The 20,655-nt window shown below is 40.3% G+C and overlaps 1 protein-coding gene across 1 annotated transcript in view; it reads left to right on the top strand.

Moving 5' to 3' along the window:
- BSND (barttin CLCNK type accessory subunit beta) overlaps positions 1–20,160 on the top strand; it is a 41,620-nt gene extending 21,460 nt beyond the window's left edge. The window contains exons 2-5 of the mRNA XM_081946897.1: positions 13,188–13,372; positions 16,125–16,252; positions 18,581–18,817; positions 19,411–20,160. Coding sequence (XP_081803023.1) covers positions 13,188–13,372; positions 16,125–16,252; positions 18,581–18,817; positions 19,411–19,837 — 977 coding nt within the window. The 3' untranslated portion in view covers positions 19,838–20,160. The remainder of the gene's footprint in view (positions 1–13,187; positions 13,373–16,124; positions 16,253–18,580; positions 18,818–19,410) is intronic.
- The last annotated feature ends 495 nt before the right edge of the window (positions 20,161–20,655 follow it).

Raw genomic sequence — 20,655 nt, 5'->3', positions numbered from 1 at the left:
ACACCCACAAGTCCATCACATGGTCCAATCTTCCACTGCCATGCTGGCAGTTCTACCCATCCAGTTCCGGGTAGGTTCAGAGGTGCAAAGACAAAGGATGACCTTGACTTTCTAGAAAGAATTTTGTTATGGCTACAGAGCATCTAATTCCTTACAATCCCTCCTCCCATTTTTCCACAATAGAAAATGCATAGTAGAATAATACAAAGTGTGGCAGGTCAGTGATCTAAAAGAAAAGATGGCTGCAGGCCTGACAACCACCTCTGAGATCCTTTACAAGAACACATGCTCTTATTGGCTTTCACTTATATTAAGTTGCCGGGGACAATGTTGTATTGGCTTTTTAATAAAACATTGCCTTGGACAATGTTTCATTTCTATTAAATCTAATTGTTTGGTACAATGTAACTCAGTCACTGTTGCATATCCTATTGGTGGTACCACTGAAGAGGTCTAAGGACTTTTCCCCATTGCTGAACTGGTGCTCTCCATCTTTGAGCCAACATAAAACTATGCCAGCATGACACTGGTTGACCTCACTGCGGTTCCATATCCTGTGTCGGGCACTTCCTCTTCCATTCGTATTAGCTGTGACTTCCCTTTCTTAGGGTCAAAACCCGTATCTCTTGAGTCCACTTTTGACAGTGCTAGAGAAGTGGGGAAATACTAGTTTAATACTGATATAGCTCAAGGAGATTTAAATCTGTCTCACTTATGAATTGGGAATGAGATGAAAGTAGCATCATGGGAATATGGCATAAAAAGATGTGGATTGTAGTGATGTTCAAGCAGGAAAAACCTGCAAATGGGACATAATTTATTTCACAATTGGGAAAGACCCCAGAGAAAGAGAAGAGAAGGTGGGCAAGAAAAAGTCAGGTTGGCTGAACGTGGAGAACTAAGCAAATTAGCAGTGTCTATTCTGGAACTGAGAATTGGAAATGTCTCCGAAAAGTTAGAAAACAAAATAATATTTTGGGTTAGTTAACAATCTCTAATGTATACCCTGATGTGTGTTTAAGAAACGATTCTCTCACTAAATCAACCCAAATTAGCTGTCCCTTATAACTGTAGCAGTAAACATTGTTTTCGACAACATTACTGCTTTTCATATGACCTTAAAACTTAACAGTAAATAAAAAATAGGCTTCTTATTTCTAACTTGGCGAGGCTCAGGTTCTTTGATGGAAGGATTGGTAGAACTTCATATATGAAAGATGGAGAACCAGGAACCTAAGAAATCTTCTGAGATCCAAGTTCTAGGTTTCAAACAGGACAAAAATATTCATTAATGTTTCATTAATGACTTCAGGGGGAAGAAAGTTGCATCCATCTTAGCCATTCTTATACATATACAACCTTGAGGCCTACCTACTGTACATGCACTTTTTTAAAAAACCGTGACTGTGTGAATTTCATGGCTTATAATAAATACTAACCTTGTTAAGGTTGTTGGATTTTCAGTGGATCCTTATTGCCGTTTACCACATCATATGATCCAATGGAATCATAACTACACACATAACTAACTAGTTTATATTTTATTACTATAGCTATTGCTTTGCAGGTTCATATAGTTGTCCATTTTGTATAGGCTAATAAAATATAACAAAGACACTGTGGTCCATAGCAATTTCTGTTATAATAAAGTCATTAGTCCTTAAAATGCCCCCTAACTCTTTGTTGTTTTTTGCTCCAAGAGAATATGATTGTACATTGAATTGAGTTGTAGCATGACATAATTAGACTGAAGGTACATTATGCTTTACAAGCACAGAATTCAATCTTATTGGTTGGTTGGGTTGACAAGCCAGAATGTGATTAGTTTTATTTCACTTAGTCAAATTTCTCTATGGGATTTTTATTTTAACAGAATAAGAGTTGGAAGGGAGTTGGAACACTCATTAAGGAGCTTCTATACCTAGCTGAGGGATTCCTCCTCAAAGTTGCAATGTGGGCAAGATACCACTGACAAGTCCTGGCCAAAAAGTAGGCAGGACAGCCTCACGGAGGGGCATCAGCTGCCGATGTTGGAAACAGCATAGCAGAAAACCTTGGGATGGAACTGACTAATTCTAACTGCCCAGAGTCAGGAATTCAATCCAAACCGGCTCAAGGTTGAACTAGCCTTCCATTCTTTTGTGTTTGGTAAAATGACCCAGATATCCAAAAACAAGAATAAAAGCTTGGTAAATGCCAGAAACTCTGAACAAGGCATAGAAATGTTGCTTTTGAAATTTACTTTAAAAGTGTTAGGAAGTGGGTTTTTTTTTCCATAGCATTGGTTGTAGCCTATTTAGCGCCTCACAATTAACAAATCAAGATGAGGAATAATCACATATAATGTGACACACGGAGGTGGGAAGGAGGACACGAATGTCTCCCTTAACTCTTTTCAGCTGAAAATATGTCCAGTCGTGCTACTGAATCTGCCTCTAAATCTGAACTCAGTGAGGATCCAACATGCAAATGAATAACTTATCATCCGAGTGTTTTGTTTTCTGGATGGCGAGGTGGAAATATTAAGACTGAGTCACTTGTTTATTCTGGTGTGATAACAGGGCATTAAATGATTTCATTGCTGCTTATATACAAGGGAGGTTATGGTCTCAACTAGTGCCTTGGTGAAACTCGATATATCAAAGAAAATAATTAAGAATCCTGACTTTCTCTGAAAACATAGTCCAGGTAGTCCTCAACTTACAACAGTTCATTTAGTAAACCGTTCAAAGTTACAATAGCACTGAAAAAAGTGACATGATGATTTTTCACATTTACGACTTTGTAGCATCCCCATGATCATGCAATCAAAATTCAGATGCTTGGCAACTGGTTCACACTGATGACCGTTGCTGTGTCCCAAGGCCATGTGATCATCTTTTACAACTCTCGACAAGCAAAATCAATGGGGGAGCCTGACTCACCCAACAAACGTGTTACTTACTTAATCAACCACAGTGATTCCCTTAACAACTGTGGCAAGAAAGGTCATAAAATGGGGCAAAGCATACTTAACAAATGCCTCCTTTAACAACAGAATTGTTGGGCTCAATTGTGGTTGTAAGTCGAGGACTACCTGTAATGCAGGAGATTTTCACAGAACAGCAGTTTGAGAGACAGGACTCCTCATTTTCAAATGAGGTAGTCAAACTTACCCCAAAAACAGATTTTATTCCTTCCAAAATAGCCATAAGCTTAACCTGAATTATTTCTTTGCTCATTGTTTAACATAACTGATTAGGGGGGGGGAAATATTTTCATTTCTAATCTCTTGAATTCACAGCTGCCCATTTCCCCCCTCAAGTCTTGTTACCAGTTTACGAAACTAGAAGAAAGCTTTCAGCCATATAGTATTTGGAATATTTCCTAACACTGTGTACAAATATCTTATTTCATATGAGTAATTAATGTTCTCGTTTTAATTAACGTTTGTGAGCAAAAGTAAAAATGTCATCTTTGGGGTGGCATGAGGCTTTTTTTTTTTTGGCTTTTTTCAGAATTAATTGCTTTAGTTCTGCTATAATAATCATTTAACTTTAAATAATTTGCAAATGACAACTGCAAATAGTCTCAGATGAACATGCCAAAGGATAGATTCGAACAATGATTGTAAGGCTAAAAGCCAGCATGATGTAATCAACCATCATCTTCTGGCCATATTTCCTATCTCTGGCTTAAGGACACAATCTTATAATAATATTAATCATCATGAACTAATGATTAATATTAATGAAACCTTAAGCTGCTGAGGCTTTCATTTGCATATAAGAATTAAAGGTACACGGGAGTGATGGGCTGTTATTGATTGTTTTAGCCTGTTGTAAATCTAAAGAATAGTGCCTGTTGCTATTAGAGCAACCAAATGATATAACTTTAAAAAGTCAAGTTAAAATGCATTGCTAGGGATTGGGGAGACCCAGTTTAGTGTAGTGGTTAAGGCATCAGGTTAGACATCGGAAGACTGTGAGTTTTAGTCCCATTGTAAGCACAGAGCCAGCTAGGTGACTTTAGGTTAGTCCAGTGGTTCCCAACGTACGCCCCACAGGGGGGCACTTTGATTTTTAATGGGGGCAATTTGAATCTTGTTTAAACCAAGTTAATGGCCTTTTAGGCTTCCTCCACCTGGGTAGAGTTCACTTTTCCAGTAAAGTAAGAATTATATGTCACGGGGATGGTGGGGGGGCATCAGGATTTTAGAGATGCTTAGGTGGGGTATGGCCCAAAAAGATTGAGAACCACTGGGTTAATGGCTTCTTCTCAGCGACTTTAGAAATGAGACATTGGCAAACCACTTCTGAAAAACCTCGCCAAGAAAACCTGAAGGACTTGTGAGGGCAATCTCTGAGAATCCGACTTGTTTGAACGGAAGAAAAAAAATGTGGGGAGAAATGATACATGTGAGGTATTTTGTAGACGGCATACTTTAAAATTGAATCTGCTGAGAAGATTGGTGGAAAAGCAAATGGTTAGAACACATATTTTTTCTCCGCTTGTCTTTGATACCTCAAGAAATGCAGAAGAGTGCCAACTTTTCTGTGACCCGACAAAATTCAGTGGTATGATAGCAAGTAGCACTTAGACTTATATACCGCTTTACGTTGCTTTACAGCCCTCTCTAAGCGGTTTACAAAGTCAGCCTATTACCCCCAACAATCTGGGTCCTCATTTTACCAACCTCGGAAAGATGGGAGGCTGAGTCAACCTTGAGCCGGTGGGAATGCTTTAAAAAGAAGTCCAAAATAGAGGAATTTAAGGGTCTCCACCAACCTTTGGTCCTGAAAAATTTCATGTGCTTAATTTGTGTGGTTCTGGCTCCTGCCAGATGCATAGGATCAGAACTTGTAGAAGAATCATTCATTCTGTATAGGTATTGTAGTCCTTGACTTGCAACCATTTATTTAATGACTGTTCAAAGTTATGGCAGTGCAGAAAAAAAGTGACTTACGAATGCTCCTTTCACTTGTGACTGCTGCAGTGTCCTCCACAGCATGTGATCAAAATTTGGACACATGGCGACTGGCATGTATTTACAGCTATTGCAGCATCCCAAGGTCACTTGTTCACCCTTTGCATCCTTTCCTAGTGTCTCCTGACAAGCAAAGTCAATGGAGAAAGCCAGATTCACTTAATGACATCCGCAAAAAGAGTCATGAAATCAGGTGTGACTCGCTTAATGACACATCGCCCAGGAACAGAAGTTCTAGTCCCAATGGAAGTCATAAGTCGAGGACTACCAGTAAATGGGTACTTTTTTCTTCTTAAAGAGGGATGGATGACTTACTATGTCTTCCTTTAATTAAAATGTTTATTTACAGGTTTAGAAAATGCATTTTTTAAAATCTTTGCGGGCTTAAAATTAGGACAGGAAAACTGACCCCTCTGTCTTGCTGGGCCTCAGATTAGATTCCGCTCCTCCATACCTGTTCCTCCAAAGTAGATTGTGTTCCATCTGTTCCTCTTTCAGAAGAAGGCGAGGAGCTATCCCTCCCCATCTTCTCCTGCAACAAAAAGAATCCTAGAAGATATGCACTGTCACATGTTTGATCAATTCTTTCTTCAAGCTAAAGAATAGGTTATGTGGGTGTTAGACAATGGATCTGGTGGCAGCATCAAGAATGCAATTAAGTCTCTGATATTTTTAGCTGGGTTGCACCCTTTTATTGGTTAAAAGGAAATATTCTTCTCTAAAATTAGTTATATACAGGACGGGATTATCTTAAAATTGATTCGTTTCATCCTCTTCCCCCATGGTGTTCAGGGCAATCTGTGCATGTTTACCTAGAGATAAGTGGGCAGAGATAAGTGGGCACAGCACTATGGCCTTCAGTGGAAATAACAACAGCACTTAGACTTATATACTGCTTCACAGTGCTTTTACAGCCCTCTCTTAAGCGGTTTACAGAGTCAGCATATTGCCCCCAATAATCTGGGTCCTCATTTTACCGACCTCAGAAGGATGCAAGGCTGAGTCAACCTTGAGCCGGTGGGACTTGGAACAGCCAAACTGCTGGCAGTCAGCAGTCAGCAGAAGTAGCTTGCAGTACTGCACTCTAACCACTATGCCACAACGGCTCTTCAAAGTCCATTTGACCTCACGAACAAAGAGTCACCAAGTTTCTAATAGTTCTACTGCTGTGCCTTTTTTTTTTTTTTAACCTCCAGTCATTTTATCTCCTGGTGTGTCAAGAGACATATAATTGATGTGCTTTCTGCCCATTGTCATGTTGTCTAAAGGCATGGATGCAGGGCAAGGAAGAAAAACAAAATGCTGAGGACACTATGCGAAAGATGGCGAGTCAAAGGAAGTATTTCAGTTTTTTAAAACGGTTTCATTTATAAATTAAATTTTACGGTCCACAAATTAAATTAGCAATAGTAATAGTTACAATACACAGATTATGTGTTTCTAAATACAAATGCTGGGAGCACATCACATTTTTTAAAAAAGGAAAAATTATTTTCTAAGGAAAATAATAGCCATTATTACTGGCTATATGCCACCTCCTTTAATTGCTAACTTGATTTTTCTTTTCAAAATATTAACAGCATATTATTATCCTGGTCAGTTTTCCTTTTATTTGTATGTATTTATCTTTATATAATAGATCTGTTGTGGGCTACGTTACATGATGCTTGCTCTACAAAAATGGATACGGGGAGGGGGGCATTTCCATTTTAAACATGTTAATTAGGTTTAGCTATGCTGCAAATCCATGATAATGGGAAGGAAATTTGGCTTTTTAAGGAGATCTTGTGTTTTAGAACCTCAGTTTGACATCTCTCAACTGTATTGGACTACATTACTATCAATACATTTAATAAGTAAACAAAATAAATTAGACAGCAATTGGAGTACAATGTAATGCGTTGCAAAACAGTGCAATTCAATACAATGTAATACTATGCAATGCAATCACTTCTAATTGATACTGCAACGATTGTAGATAAAAGTGACTTTTGGCTCTACATTGCTGGAAAGTACCAATGCTGAATACAAGGAATCCATCTGTCCTGACCCAGCTCCCCAAACATGAGAAACCCACTGACATGAACTCAAAAGATTCCTTTATTAGGAATACCGGCAGCCCTGGAAAAAAGTTTATCTCGCAGGCTAACAAGTCCATCCAGCCGGAAGATGAATAGTTGCCTGCCGTACCTATTCAACTCCACCCCCTGCCTTTTATCCCCAGAGCTAGGGTGGAGCCTCGTTAGCAGCGGTGGCTCTTCCTTCCCCAGGATTGGCTTTCCACTGCTCTCCCCTTCTTTGCCTTCTGCGCAGCCGCGCATCAGGCACTGGACTCAGATGTTCCTCTTCTTCTTCATCAACCACCTCCAGACCAGGGGACTGTTGACTCTCCATCTGAGGGCTGACAGATGGCCCAGGTTCTGCCTCTGCCTCTCTCTCTCTGCCAGTTCCATTCTCTCTTCTCCCTTGGAGCCCCAGGTTGCTTTGATGCTGACCCAGACTCTTCTGATTTGGCTGCTGGAGCGGCTGGCTGCCGAGAGGCTACAACTCCATCCTATTGGAAGGGTACCTCCATTCTTTTATGGATATAGGTCTGAGGTGGTATTCAGCAGGTACTGACCAGTTCTGGAGAACCAGTAGCAGAAATTTTGAGTAGTTCAGAGAACCAGTAAATACCAGCTCTTACTGGCCCCTCCTCCATCCATAAAATGCCTCCTGAGTCCCAGCTGATTGGGAGGGAATGGGGATTTTGCAGTAACCTTTCCCTGGAGTGGGAGGGAATGGAGATTTTACAGTATCCTTCCCCTGCCAGGTCCACCAAGCCAGGCCATGCCCACCAAGCCACGCCCACAGAACAGGTAGTAAAATTGTTTACATCCCATCACTAATATAGGGATTATTTGTTTTTTAAGCTAATCTGTTTTTGTAACCATGTATATTAGATCCTGATTGAAATTGTGAAAAAGCATCATTGCAAATTTAGTGGATTTATCTAATTTACCACTGTGGCCCAAGAGATGCTGGAGTATATGAATCTTGAAAGGAGCTCGTTTCCTTGTGAAAGGAATCTCACACATGTGGATGGTTCTTGAAAACCTGATAGGATCAATAGCTGGATCATAAACAAGCTCAGAAGAGTTTACATGTAGGTTAGTTCCTTTCAGTTCACGACTCCTGACTCCGTTTCGTTCTTCTGTCAGATGTGAGCCTCCTAATTTGCCTTGAATGAAAGTGGCACATTCTTTAATTACATTAGTAACAGGAGTGATCAGGACCATCATCAGCAAAGTGGAGCACTGGAGTCCATCCATCCTATACTAAGGTTGGCCAAACCATTTGAACTGTCACTTTGCCAGGTGATGACATCCACGATCATCTATGTGCATGCACACATTTAGTTAGACAAAATGGAGAAGCCATTGAAGTGGTTGTACAGAATCTTAGGCAGGATATGGCATATCAAGAACCATGGGCTCTGAAGTAGTAGTAACAACAACAGCAGCAGCAACAACAACAACGAATTGAAAAACACCTTGGAGGTCTTCAACTCATTGCTGAGGTAGGAAACCGTTTCGGACAAATGGTTGTCCAATCTCTTCTTTAAAAACACCAGTATTGGAGTACCCACAACTTCTGGAAGCAATTCATTCCACTGATTAATTGTTCTGTCAGGAAATTTCTCCTTAGTTCTAGGTTTCTTCTCTCCTTAATTAGTTTCCATCCATTGCTTCTTGTCCTATCCACAGGTGTTTTGCAGAATAGCTTGACTCCCTCTTCTTTGGGGCAACCCCTGAGATATTGGAACACTGCTATCATGTCATCCCCTAATCCTTTTCATTAAATTAGGAACAAGATTAATGCTTGGTTAATTTTCTTTTGCCTCTTTAACTGCCATCCCCACAATCCTTCTTAAAATTCTCCTCAAAACCTGCACAACTAACATTTGACCATTTTATTTTCCAATTTTCATGGCACAATATCAGGGGAGTGGATAAAGGGGGATAAATAATGGGCTGTTCATTGTTATGCTACGGAAAGTGTGCAGGAGAACATTTTTGGTTCTCCTTTTTCTAGAAACTCCATGTGACTCTTCAAAAGCTGCTTTGGATGGCTGGGCATCCTTCTGGATATAAGAGGTCCAAGTCCAAAGGCATGGATTCGTCAGCAATTCATAATCCACTGACCATAATGGGATAGTAGATTGTACATAGAAAGTTAAGGATTCACTGTGGGTTCCCTCTTGGTCTATAATTCTGCCTTCTTCTAATCCAGGGGGCTCAAACTCGATTTCATTGAGGCCGCATCAGGATTGTGTTTGACCCAGGGGCCCGGAGTGGGTGTGGCCAGCTCAACATAACTCATGTCGGGGGCGCCTGTGGCGGCCCAAGTGCTCTGCCAGAGAAAATGGACTCTCAAAGTCTGTTTTCAGCTGCAATGGCCTCCTGCAACCCTCTGCCAGTGAAAACTGAGTTTTTGCTGGCAGAGGCACCGCGGGCCAGTCCTTCACTGTTTCCAGGGGGCCCCCATGGGCCAGATCTAAGCACCCCATGGGCCAGCTCTGGCTCCTGGACCTTGAGGTTAACACCCCTATTCTAGTCTAGGAGTTTTAAGTTGAGCTTTTTTCTATTTCATTTCTCATGCACACGTACGCAAAGCATGTGGTCTTTGATTCTTTGCCTGATAGAAGAGAGTCACCTAAATGCTAACTGACTCTATAAACCATTTCATTAATTATGACAGGTAGTCCTCAATTTATGTCCATAACTGAGCCCAACATTTCTGTTGCTAAGGGAAACATTTGTTAAGTGAATATTGCCCCATTTTATGACCCCTCTTTTCACAATTGTTAAGTGAATCACTGCAGTTGTAACATGATTGCTCCGGCATTGACTTTGTAAGAAAGTCACAGAAGGGGATCACGTGATGCCGGGATATTGCAACCGTCATAAATATGAACTAGCTGCCAAGCCTCTGAATTTTGATCATATGACCTTGGGATGCTGCAACCATCATAAGTGTGAAAAATGGCCATAAGTTACTTTTTAAAATGCCATTGTAGCTTTGGTCACTAATGAACTGTTGTAAGTTGAGAACTACCTGTACCCAGGTTCTGCTTTCAGGAATATTCAGATGCATTCTGAGAATGCAGCAGAGGTGCTTCAGTTTAGGCAGTAGAAAAAGGTCTAAATGATGATTGCCAGCCTGATTCTTCCAAACTGGAATCCTTGTTGTATCTTAGCATCTTTGATATAAATAGAAGGATCCTTCTCATGAGTGGGATAGCCAATCAAGACGGGACTGAATCCAATGAATATTCATTAGGACAGGGATGTCCAAACTTGGGAAGCTTAAGACTTGTGGACTTCAACTCCCAGAATTCCCCAGTCAGCATGCTGGCTGGGGAATTCTGGAAGTTGAAGTCCACAAGTCTTAAGCTTCCCAAGTTTGGACACCCCTGCATTAGGATATCCATGGTTTCTCTTTGGAGTTCAATCTCATTTAGATGCTGATTATCTCTCAAGAAATAGAGACTCAAGCTCTTCTTGTTTGAGAAGAAAGTATTTCCACTGGGGACAAGGTAATCTTGGAAGAAATGTCCATCTGGGTTCGCTTCCAAGTGAGGAAAAAGACACCGGAAGTTGCTTGGAAAGAAGATTTTAATGGTGGACAGGACCACATGGTTTGAGGTCTTGGGCAAAAAAGCACATGAGGGAGGGAGAGAGGGGGGGGAGAGAGATTGAGATTGATACCCTCTGTTGGGCCCTACCTTAGAGCTTCCTGTTCCTGTGTAAGAAATGTATCCCATTGGCTGTCAGACTCCCATGGGGCCATGCAGGGGCAACCCTGTAGGCTGTCCTGAGTCCCAGGCTTGGTTGAGCCTTGCTGGATGATGTAATATTCCCAGGTGCCATGTGGTGAGATGGGTAGAGGACTAATCCTATCAGGTCCTGAGTGCCATGTCTTATTTCCATCACCCTGGAACTGAAGGGAGCTGATTTGTCTATAAAACATGTTTCTCCTTTTCCCATCCAGGAAAGTATAATATTCTGCCTTTTTAATATTTCCTAGAATATTTCATTCTTCTAGGAGCGGGGTGGGTGCTAACTTCCTACAGTACCAATTAAATCCACCATTCTAGGTACCAAATTTTGAATAGTAAACTGAGATGGAACCAGGTCGAATTTGACTGCTGGCTAAGTAATTGAAAAAAAGGTTCTGTGCAAAATGCAAGAAAAATGAGAATAAAAAAGGTCCGGGGGACAACATTTCGAGTCCTCAATCACCCATTCTTCATAAAGAAACAAATTGACATCAAAATCAAGCACCGACAAGCAAATTTCCAGTGAGTTACTTTCCTACTTGCATGTTGAAAGCCCCACTAGATGGCAACCTACTCCCCAAATATTTGTGTCTCTACTGTAAATCTGAAATGCTTTTAAAGACTTCAGTGATAGGGAAGAAAATAAAGTGCGATGATTGAAATATTGTTATCCATTAGAGGAAAGAAGACCAGAAAAAAAAGGATACTTGCTGTAATCGCAAGCTTGATTAGTACATTAAATATATATATAATACAAATTGTGGTTTCACTAGCAGTTGGGAAAAGAAAGGCTGAATGATGGCATGGCAAATTCAGGATGAAATGTTTGAAGATCCTTCTGAAAAAAGATTAATTATGGAAAATCTTCAGATGAATTAAGAGTAAACCCAGAAGACTAAGCGTGTTTGGGATAATGGGAAAATATACTCTTGGATTACAATTTAGATTGTAACTGTTGAGACTGGATAGGATGCGGTGGCTCAGTGGCTAAGACTCTGAGCTTGTCGATCAGAAAGGTCGGCAGTTCGGCAGTTCGAATCCCTAGCACCGCGTAGAGTGAGCTCCTGATACTTGTCCCAGCTTCTGCCAACCTAGCAATTCAAAAGCACGTAAAAGATGCAAGTAGAAAAATAGGGAAGGTTAACAGCATTCCATGTGCCTTCGATGTTTCGTCATGCTGGCCACATGACCACGAAGACGTCTTTGGTCAGCGCTGGCTCTTTGGCTTTGAAATGGAGATGAGCACTGCCCCCTAGAGTCAGGAACGACTAGCACACATATGCGAAGGGAACCTTTACCTTTATTGAGACTGGAGTTTTTAAAAATACTGTTTAATGAAGGAATGTGGAAACTGAGGGATGATTATAATTATATTAAACATATCAATCATATTTATTCACATTGATGTAGTGCAGTTCGGTTGAGTATTTTTTTTTCCTGGGAAAAGAGCATGGCTATAGCTGAGGATTCCCATCCAAATATGACTCTTCTCACTAATTAAGAAAGTAAATAATTCACCAACTTTCTTGTCATTTGCCTTTCTTAATATGACAATTTCATTCTCCAAAGCTTGAAAAATTTCCAGAATACTTCATTTATTAGCTTGCGTCAATGGTTTTATTAATATTTTTGTATATTAGTCACTGGGGTAACATAATTTAATTTTATACATAATTTTCCTCATTGCTCGTATTGTGTGTTTTTAAAACAATTCACTGCTTTGGTGGTTTATATTTTTATATGTTGTTTCTGCCAATTTTATACACCATGCTGCATTTGCTACGCCATATGAAATAATAATCCCCGGACAAAGGATGTTTAAGAAATGTTTTCAATAAATAAACCAGGTTAATTACATACACACAAAGAAAGACGTATTACTTGAGAGAAGCTATATTTTAATTTGAGTAAAGTATTGAAGCATGGTGGAAAAAGCACTCCTTTGGCTGTCTACCTGCTCCCTAATTCACCAGTCAGACCCTTAGCTTCAACTCTGATTGGAGCCTAGAACCTCTAACTTTCTCTCCACACTCCCTTGGCAAATCATTGGCAGCTTTTGCGCTGTCTGTAGCTAGGAGGAAGGTTATAGTAAAGTTCCCCCCAAGGCAGAGTTAGTCAAATGTGAATTTAAATATCTTGTTTGCATTCATTACAAACCCATTTAAAATTGGCTGGCTGCGATCAGGGCAGGACTAGTCTGAAGGTGGAGCTGACACTTGTCCCCCTTGTTGCCTCTGGAAGAGGTACCTGTGGGTTGTCTGAGTCATGGACAGGTGAAAGGCTACCCTGGATTGCCTCCCTCCCTCCCTCCCATTTCCAGATTCCAGTTCAACCTCCTTTTATGAATGAGTCTGTCTATGTTAGATTAGCTTGATGTCAATTTTGCTTTCTGAATGGTAGAGGTTGCAATGGCTGAAGAAAAAACATTTCGCTATGGATTTATTGTCCTGGGATTCTTTCTGGTCATGATTGGCATGTTCATAATGAGTGTGGAGAAACCACAAATCTATATTACTTTCTGCACCCTGGGAGTCTTGGTCATTGCTGTGGGCATCATCTGGAGCATGTGTCAGTGCTACCCAAAGGTAGGTAGCATATCTGTTTAAAAAATGCCTAAATAGTTAATTCCTTCCTTCCTCTTTCTTTCTTTCTTTCTTTCTTTCTTTTTCCTTCCTTCCTCCCTTCCTTTTTTCTTACTTTCTCTCTCTGTCTTTCTTCTTTCTCTTTCTTTCCCCTTCCTTCCTTTTTTCTTACTTTCTCTCTCTGTCTTCCTTCTCTCTTTCTTTCTTCTCCCCTCCCTTCCTTTTTTCTTACTTTCTCTCTGTGTCTTCTCTCTTTCTCTTTCTTTCCCCTTCCTTCCTTCCTTTTTTCTTACTTTCTCTCTCTGTCTTCCTTCTCTCTTTCTCTTTCTTTCCCCTTCCTTCCTTCCTTTTTTCTTACTTTCTTTCTCTGTCTTCCTTCTCTCTTTCTTTCTTCTCCCCTCCCTCCCTCCCTTCCTTTTTTCTTACTTTCTCTCTGTCTTTCTTCTCTCTTTCTCTTTCTTTCCCCTTCCTTCCTTCCTTTTTTCTTACTTTCTCTCTCTGTCTTCCTTCTCTCTTTCTTTCTTCTCCCCTCCCTCCCTCCCTTCCTTCCTTCCTTTTTTCTTACTTTCTCTCTGTCTTTCTTCTCTCTTTCTCTTTCTTCTCCCCTCCATTCCTTCCTTCCTTTTTTCTTACTTTCTCTGTCTTTCTTCTCTCTTTCTTCTCCCCTCCCTCCCTCCCTCCCTTCCTTTTTTCTTACTTTCTCTCTCTGTCTTTCTTCTCTCTTTCTCTTTCTTCTCCCCTCCATTCCTTCCTTCCTTCCTTCCTTTTTTCTTACTTTCTCTCTCTGTCTTTCTTCTTTCTCTTTCTTCTCCCCTCCCACCCCATCTCTTTTTTTTCTTTAAAAATAAATGTAAGATATTGTTTTCTGTTGGGAGTGATAATTTAAATCTATTGCCTGGATATCTAAAATTGGACTGATGTTTCTGGATGTATTCCTTAACAACAACGATAACAAAACTCTATACATATGGTATTGCATTTCCAGCCTGCCATTTCACAAAAGGAAGCTGTTCCAATGGTGCTTTTTCCAAGAGGCAACTGGGCTTTCTGGTTTTTCTTTGTAGACGTTTTACTTCTCATCCAAGACGCTTCTTTAGATCCGAGCTGAAGAAGCTTCTTGGATGAGAAGCGAAACATCTTCAAAGAAAAAAACAGAAAGTCCAGTTGCCTCTTGAAAAAGCACCATTGAGACAACCATGACCTAGATGATGGAGAATCTCCATAGACAATTCAAAGCTGTGTTTAACCGTTACGTAATTGAAGAGATAGCTAGAGATTAGGTGTAGAGAATTGTTCAGGATGAGCTATCTAATTAACTATTATTGAGATTGAAATTCTGCATAATGTTGATTTTGCCAACGAAATGTGTGTTGTACATGTGTGAATCTGTTAATCTGATTGAAACTGGAAGGAAAGAAGGAAGGAAGGAAATGTTGACAAATACAAACTAATTAAAACTCTTCTGTGGCCAATGGCTGGTAGTGATGGAACCTTTCTCAATATCATTTCTGACCCTTGAACTTGCTCTTTTCCTTTGAACTCAAACTAGATGGAGAATGTATGGCAATTCCTGCAACTCTAATTTTTACTTATATCTTCATTCTCAGGGCAGGTACACATGGAGCAAAATTAGGAATCCTAAGGCAGTATAATGGTTATATGGGCTGACAATCATCTCTTTTCTCCAGAAAGAGCTTGACATCTCATGAGTCTTGGATCAGGAGGCTATTGACATGGCTACATGAACATAACTAGCCTACTTCTTCATTGGCAAGGCCCTAGATAGGTAGCAGGAGGAGCAGATTGGCATGGGTTATGTGGGACCAGGTTTCTATATTCTGAATTCAATCTCAAATTTCTATTTGCTTTTCAGCTGCTTTTTCTCCCTAGCTCTTTTTGTTGGGAAGAAATTGACAATGGGTTTAGGTATTCATTTAGGAATTATACAACTGGTTGGATGGAGTTAGTTTAATCCTTTGAATGATTGAGATAAAATTTAACTGCCTGCTGGTTATTTGATTAGGTCAGTTAATTCGTTTATGGTGTCCCAACAATGTTACTTTCCATTGGCTCAATTAAGGGTGTTGTGGGAACAGGATTATTCAGATCTGATGGGACCCAAAAGCATTCCTACAAAGAGACTGGTACACTCCAACTTCCTGTTATTATTTTTATTGAAATAAACTATTTTTAAAAATCAGGTGGGAGAGTAAACAAGATTGGCACCAAGGAAGGTGCCTAGTGCCACATTTGTTCCATGGGCACCATATTGTGAATGGCATTATGGTGGGAACAATTACATTATTATGGACACAATTATATTATTGTGGACATCATGTTGCTTATTACATTATTTGCTTATCACATTATTTGCTTATCACATTATTGCCTCCCTAGAAAGGAAGTGAAGTATAAGTAAGTATACTCTTTATTGTCATTGTACAAAATAAATACAACAAAATTGGTTACCAGGAGCTCAAAGCCGCAGCATCTAAGCACGCCTCCATCTAATAATGTAATAAATGTAATAGTAATGTAATAATGTAATAAATAACTAAAGAGAAGCTGGGCAGAAGACTTGTACAATAGGAGATTGAATTGGCTTTCTGCAATTGTATAGTCCTTTACACGTACTCAACAATGCAAATTTCTAAGGCTTGTTGAAGTGATACCTAGTGAAATTATACTGCTATTTGCATATTTACACAAAACACAAATGGATCAATAGAGACATTTTCTCTAACTTTTCCTCTAGATCAGAGTTGTTTCCATTGACTCGGAGTCCGAGAAGTTTCTTATAAAGAACTCAGAGTCTGAAAAGTTCCTTGTGAAGAAGTTGGCTGCCTCATCATCAATTGAAAATAAGATTCCCGAGAAGAAAAGGTATGCTTATGAAGAAGGCAAAACATCAGGCTTCAACTCAATAATGTGCAATCTACATTTTAATTAGAGTGCTAGCCAGTAGATGCTAGAGGCTATGTTCCTCAGGAGAACAAGGTCAAGGATAAGAAACACTGGCATGGGACAGCAAATGGCATTAAATATTATATCTGTTGACTTAAAAAAAAAATTAAACTCACCATTACCATCTGTGAAAAAATGAAGGGCACCTCAAAAACTATTACTCCTTTAAAACAAACTCATGAAATTACATTAGATTTCCACCTGCTAGAAACTAAAGAATAATCTTGAGGTTCTAACATTCAGCTTCCTCTTAGTATTTAACTAGCCCTGGTAAATGTTCAGGATATAAGGTGAGTAAACTTGGCATTAGAACAAAAGATCTTTTGCCTTCATGTGTCTCTAACGTGTTAAGGCTAAGAAAGATTATACACCCCGTTGAGAAGATTCCCAAAGAGAACATTATAAATCCCATAGAAAAGTATAAGTCCCATAGAGAAAACTATAACACTTGGAAGTCTCCATCCAAGTCATACAGAAGAGTCACTTTTCTGAAATTGGTATTCCTCAACATTGGAAAGGATGGCAGAAACTAGGGCCACGTTCATTTTTATGAACTTTGTTAAGAATTGTTTTCCTGATTTAAGATCTGGATGTCATTTGCTGTGAATTAGTTTAAGTCAGTCTTTCTTAATTAAGGCCTCTTAACAAAGAAGGCTTTTCATAAAACATGGTTGCTTGCCGAGTTATGAGCTAGAGAACAGTATCCCCTTTGGTGCAGCCATTCTAACTCTAGCAAAGATGCACCGCAGTTTATGTTTGGTTCACTCTTGGTGCTAGCACAGCTCACCGAATTAACAAGGGTTCAGATTCCAACTGGGAAAACGTGGCCTGTACTGAACTGCACAATATTGACTCAAAATATTCAAACTGGTCAACATCTTCTTCAAGGAACAACTTTTCATTCAATGGGAAGAGCCAGAGGGCATCTTCAGGGAGAGAGGCAAAAAAGTCCACGTAGAATTCACAAATGTCTTATTGAAATCCTATTCCTTTCTATGGGTGTATGAAATCAACACATGTACAAAGGTGGTGTATTATGGCTCTCCCCTGAGCACACCACTGGCAAGGGGGCATATCTCAAGGACATTAGAGTGACCCTCTAGCCTACTGAACTTGGAGCAGCCCCCTCTTAGCTTCATTTGAGGGCATCCCCTGATTTAAGAGCTATCTGGGCCCTTTTATGACTTGTGGACATCAACTTCTAGAATTCCTTGGTAAGCACTGATACGCCCAGATAACCTGCTCTGCTAACAAAGGGAGAAGCAAGCACATACCTCATAAATGTGGAAGAAAAAAAATGTGATAATGATTTCAACAGATTATTCCTTTCCTGTATGTCTCAGTTTGAAAAAATAATCATTCCTTTTTTAAACACCAGTCCTTCGAGGGCACAAGATACCTCCTTCTATATCTTCCTCTTGTTCAGTTGCCAATGCTCTAATTAATTTTAGCTGTTCATCTTTTCTTCCTTCCTTATTTGTTAGATTAGATATTGTGTCTTTCTTCCACAAACCTAAACCAGCAATGTAGCACCTTTTCCTCAGATTTGTGTCTACGGTAACCATCCAATGGATTATGTTGGTCTATGAAAGACCAACTGGCCCAGTGGTGGGATTCAAACTTTTTTACTACTGGTTCTGCAGGTATGGCTTAGTGGGTGTGACGTGGTTGGCATGGCTTGATGGGCATGGCAGGGGAAGGATACTGCAAAATCCCCATTCACTCCCCACTCCAGGGAAAGGTTACTGCAAAATCCCCATTTCTTCCTGATCAGCTGGGAATCGGGAGGCAGAGAATAGATGGGGGTGGGGCCAGTCAGAGCCGGTTCTCCGAACTACTCAAAATTTCCGCTACTATTCTCCAGAACTGGTCAGAACCTGCTGAATACCACCTCTGAACTGGCCAAAGATAACCAGTGAGTTCTATGGCGGACAGTAGAATAAAACCTTGTATGCCCTATTTGTAGTCCAATCTCAATCAGTACATCACTTCTTGTTAGTTTCAGTTCTGTCTGGTCAGTTTCTTGTGGAGAGATAAAACACAATAGAATAAATTATTATGATTCCAATATCCCCATCAATGCATGATGTTATTTCTTTGGGACAATATTCTCCGTAGGATCTCACAAAGATCAAAGTCATGTTAATACTATTAGGAGTGAGGGCCATCTTTATGTCCAGGGATTAATGATCTTGAAAATAAATTCGTGGATGGATGGAAATGAATTTTATCCTAATTTATCCACAGTTTGCAAACCCAATACACAAGCCAGAAAGAAGCTGACATATATGAGAAAAGCCTGCCGACTTATGAACAGATCCAGACAAACAGTTCTGCAGAATGCTTGGGAACTTTGCCCGTCCCAGTGCCACTGGTCAGGACAGGAAGACATCTCCAGCCTTATATACATGCCAAAGCAGAGGTACACAGGCCCTCAGAGAGTAACGAGAGCCCCAACAGAGATGCCACAACAGGACTGAACTGGTGAGTAACATATATGAACTGTCCCTGAATTAGCTTATATTAGGACAATTGGATTTGGAGTGCAAAAATCTAAAAGACTTGTAGATGGAAGCAAGGCGATACAGAAACCCTTAACTCTTTAACTACAATGTAGGGGTTGTCCAGATTTATGTAGCTGAGATGTGGCAGTGCTAATTTATATTGTGTAAAACGGATGAATTATCAAATCATGTTCTGATCCTTAGTTAAAGGACATTTCTAAAAAAAAAAAGGTGGTTGAATAAAATAGGAGCAGTCCGGTTTCCATCTTTAAAAGCCAATATAGTCAATATATTGCCTAGTACAGTTTAGTTTTCCTCCCATTCTTTTATTAAGATGCTGATGTTAGACTGGGTTGGTCAGTAATAAAATCTAGCCCTGGAAACCAAATTCATAACAAGGAAATTAGTCACTCGGGACTGATAACCTGGTGCAGGTTTAACATCCACATTGCTTCATTTACTGTAAACTTCTCAGTTGAAACCCAAAACAGTTCTGCAAACAGCCTTAGAAGGAATGTCCTTCATTGAATCCTTTTCTCCTCCTCCTCCTCCTTTTCCTTCTTCTTCTTCCAGCCCATCTAAGAGGTTTCCAAAGGCTGCACCATTAGCATCTCTTCAAGAGGAAGTGGACTCTTCTTCCCTGGACTCCACTTCCAACAGCCCATTTTTACAGAGATGGAAAGATGCCCCAAATCCTGTGCCTCTAACAGGAAGCCAGCTCCAATTCAAGCTTCCTTCTTATGAAGATTTTGCCTTGATTGATTCCCTGGCAGTAGAAGGTCAGGGGCAAAGCAATGAAAATACCGTGGCCCCAAGCCAGAGCCATTGCTCTCTTCCTCCTACAGCAGGGGATGGCATTGTGGGAACAGCAGGTCCTGGTCGTCTGGAATGCAGCAGAGCCTTACAGCAGGCAGAAGAGGACGATTTATACTATGGGATCCAAGAGGATCCAAGAGACACCTTTCCTTCTGTGGTTGCTGTTGCTGAACCAAAGCCATAAGTCCTCCCCCGCCCACCCCCAGATGAGAAAGTATAGAAGTTTCAACATTTTTACCTTTCAAATCCAGGGAGCGTGAAGGGGGATGGAAAAGTGATAATTCAGTCAAATCCAAGGTTTATTTTTGCTGTGGGATGGAAAAGAAAAAGATGTGGAAATAATAATAATAAAGGTCAGAGTAAGAAATAGTAAAAAGAAGCAAGGCGGAGTGGAAAAAAACATCTATTCCAAATCCAAGAACAACGTGGTATGTATGTGCCTCTGTGTCTAGGGAGAGTATATATAAGTTTAATACATGTTTATTTTAGGGCCTTAACCTCAGTGACCTTAAGGCAGGGGTGTCCAAACTTGGGAGCTTTAAGACTTGTGGACTTCAACTCCCAGAATTCTGGGAGTTGAAGTCCACAAGTCTTAAAGTTCCCAAGTTTGGACACCCCTGCCTTAAGACGTCCAACTTCCGGCCTGCTGGCTGGACAATTCTAGGATGCAACTAGGATTCTAGTTGCTGAGCTTGAGATGCATTGCTTTAGAGCAGGGGTTGGGAACGATGGCCCTTTTATGATTTGTGGACTTCAACTCCCAGAATTCCTGAACCAGCCATGCTTAGGAATCCTGCAAGTTGAAGTCCACGTCATAAAAGGGCCACCCCTTCTTTAGAGTATCATAAAAGAAGGGGATCAGACCATCAAGCTTTCCTAACCTGTGAACCATCCAGCCTTATCCAATCCACTGTTATATTAGGTGCCTTAGTAAGCTCTTTTTTTGTTGTCTCTGGAGATTTTTGAAATGTGGAAAATGTGCCAAGTGCTAAACAAAGATGT

Source organism: Natrix helvetica (genome assembly GCF_964273705.1).
Source record: "Natrix helvetica genome assembly, chromosome: 3".
NCBI classification, from domain to species: domain Eukaryota; kingdom Metazoa; phylum Chordata; class Lepidosauria; order Squamata; family Natricidae; genus Natrix; species Natrix helvetica.
Note: the sequence above shows the minus strand (reverse complement) of the source record. Positions and strands in the feature narration are given on the sequence as shown.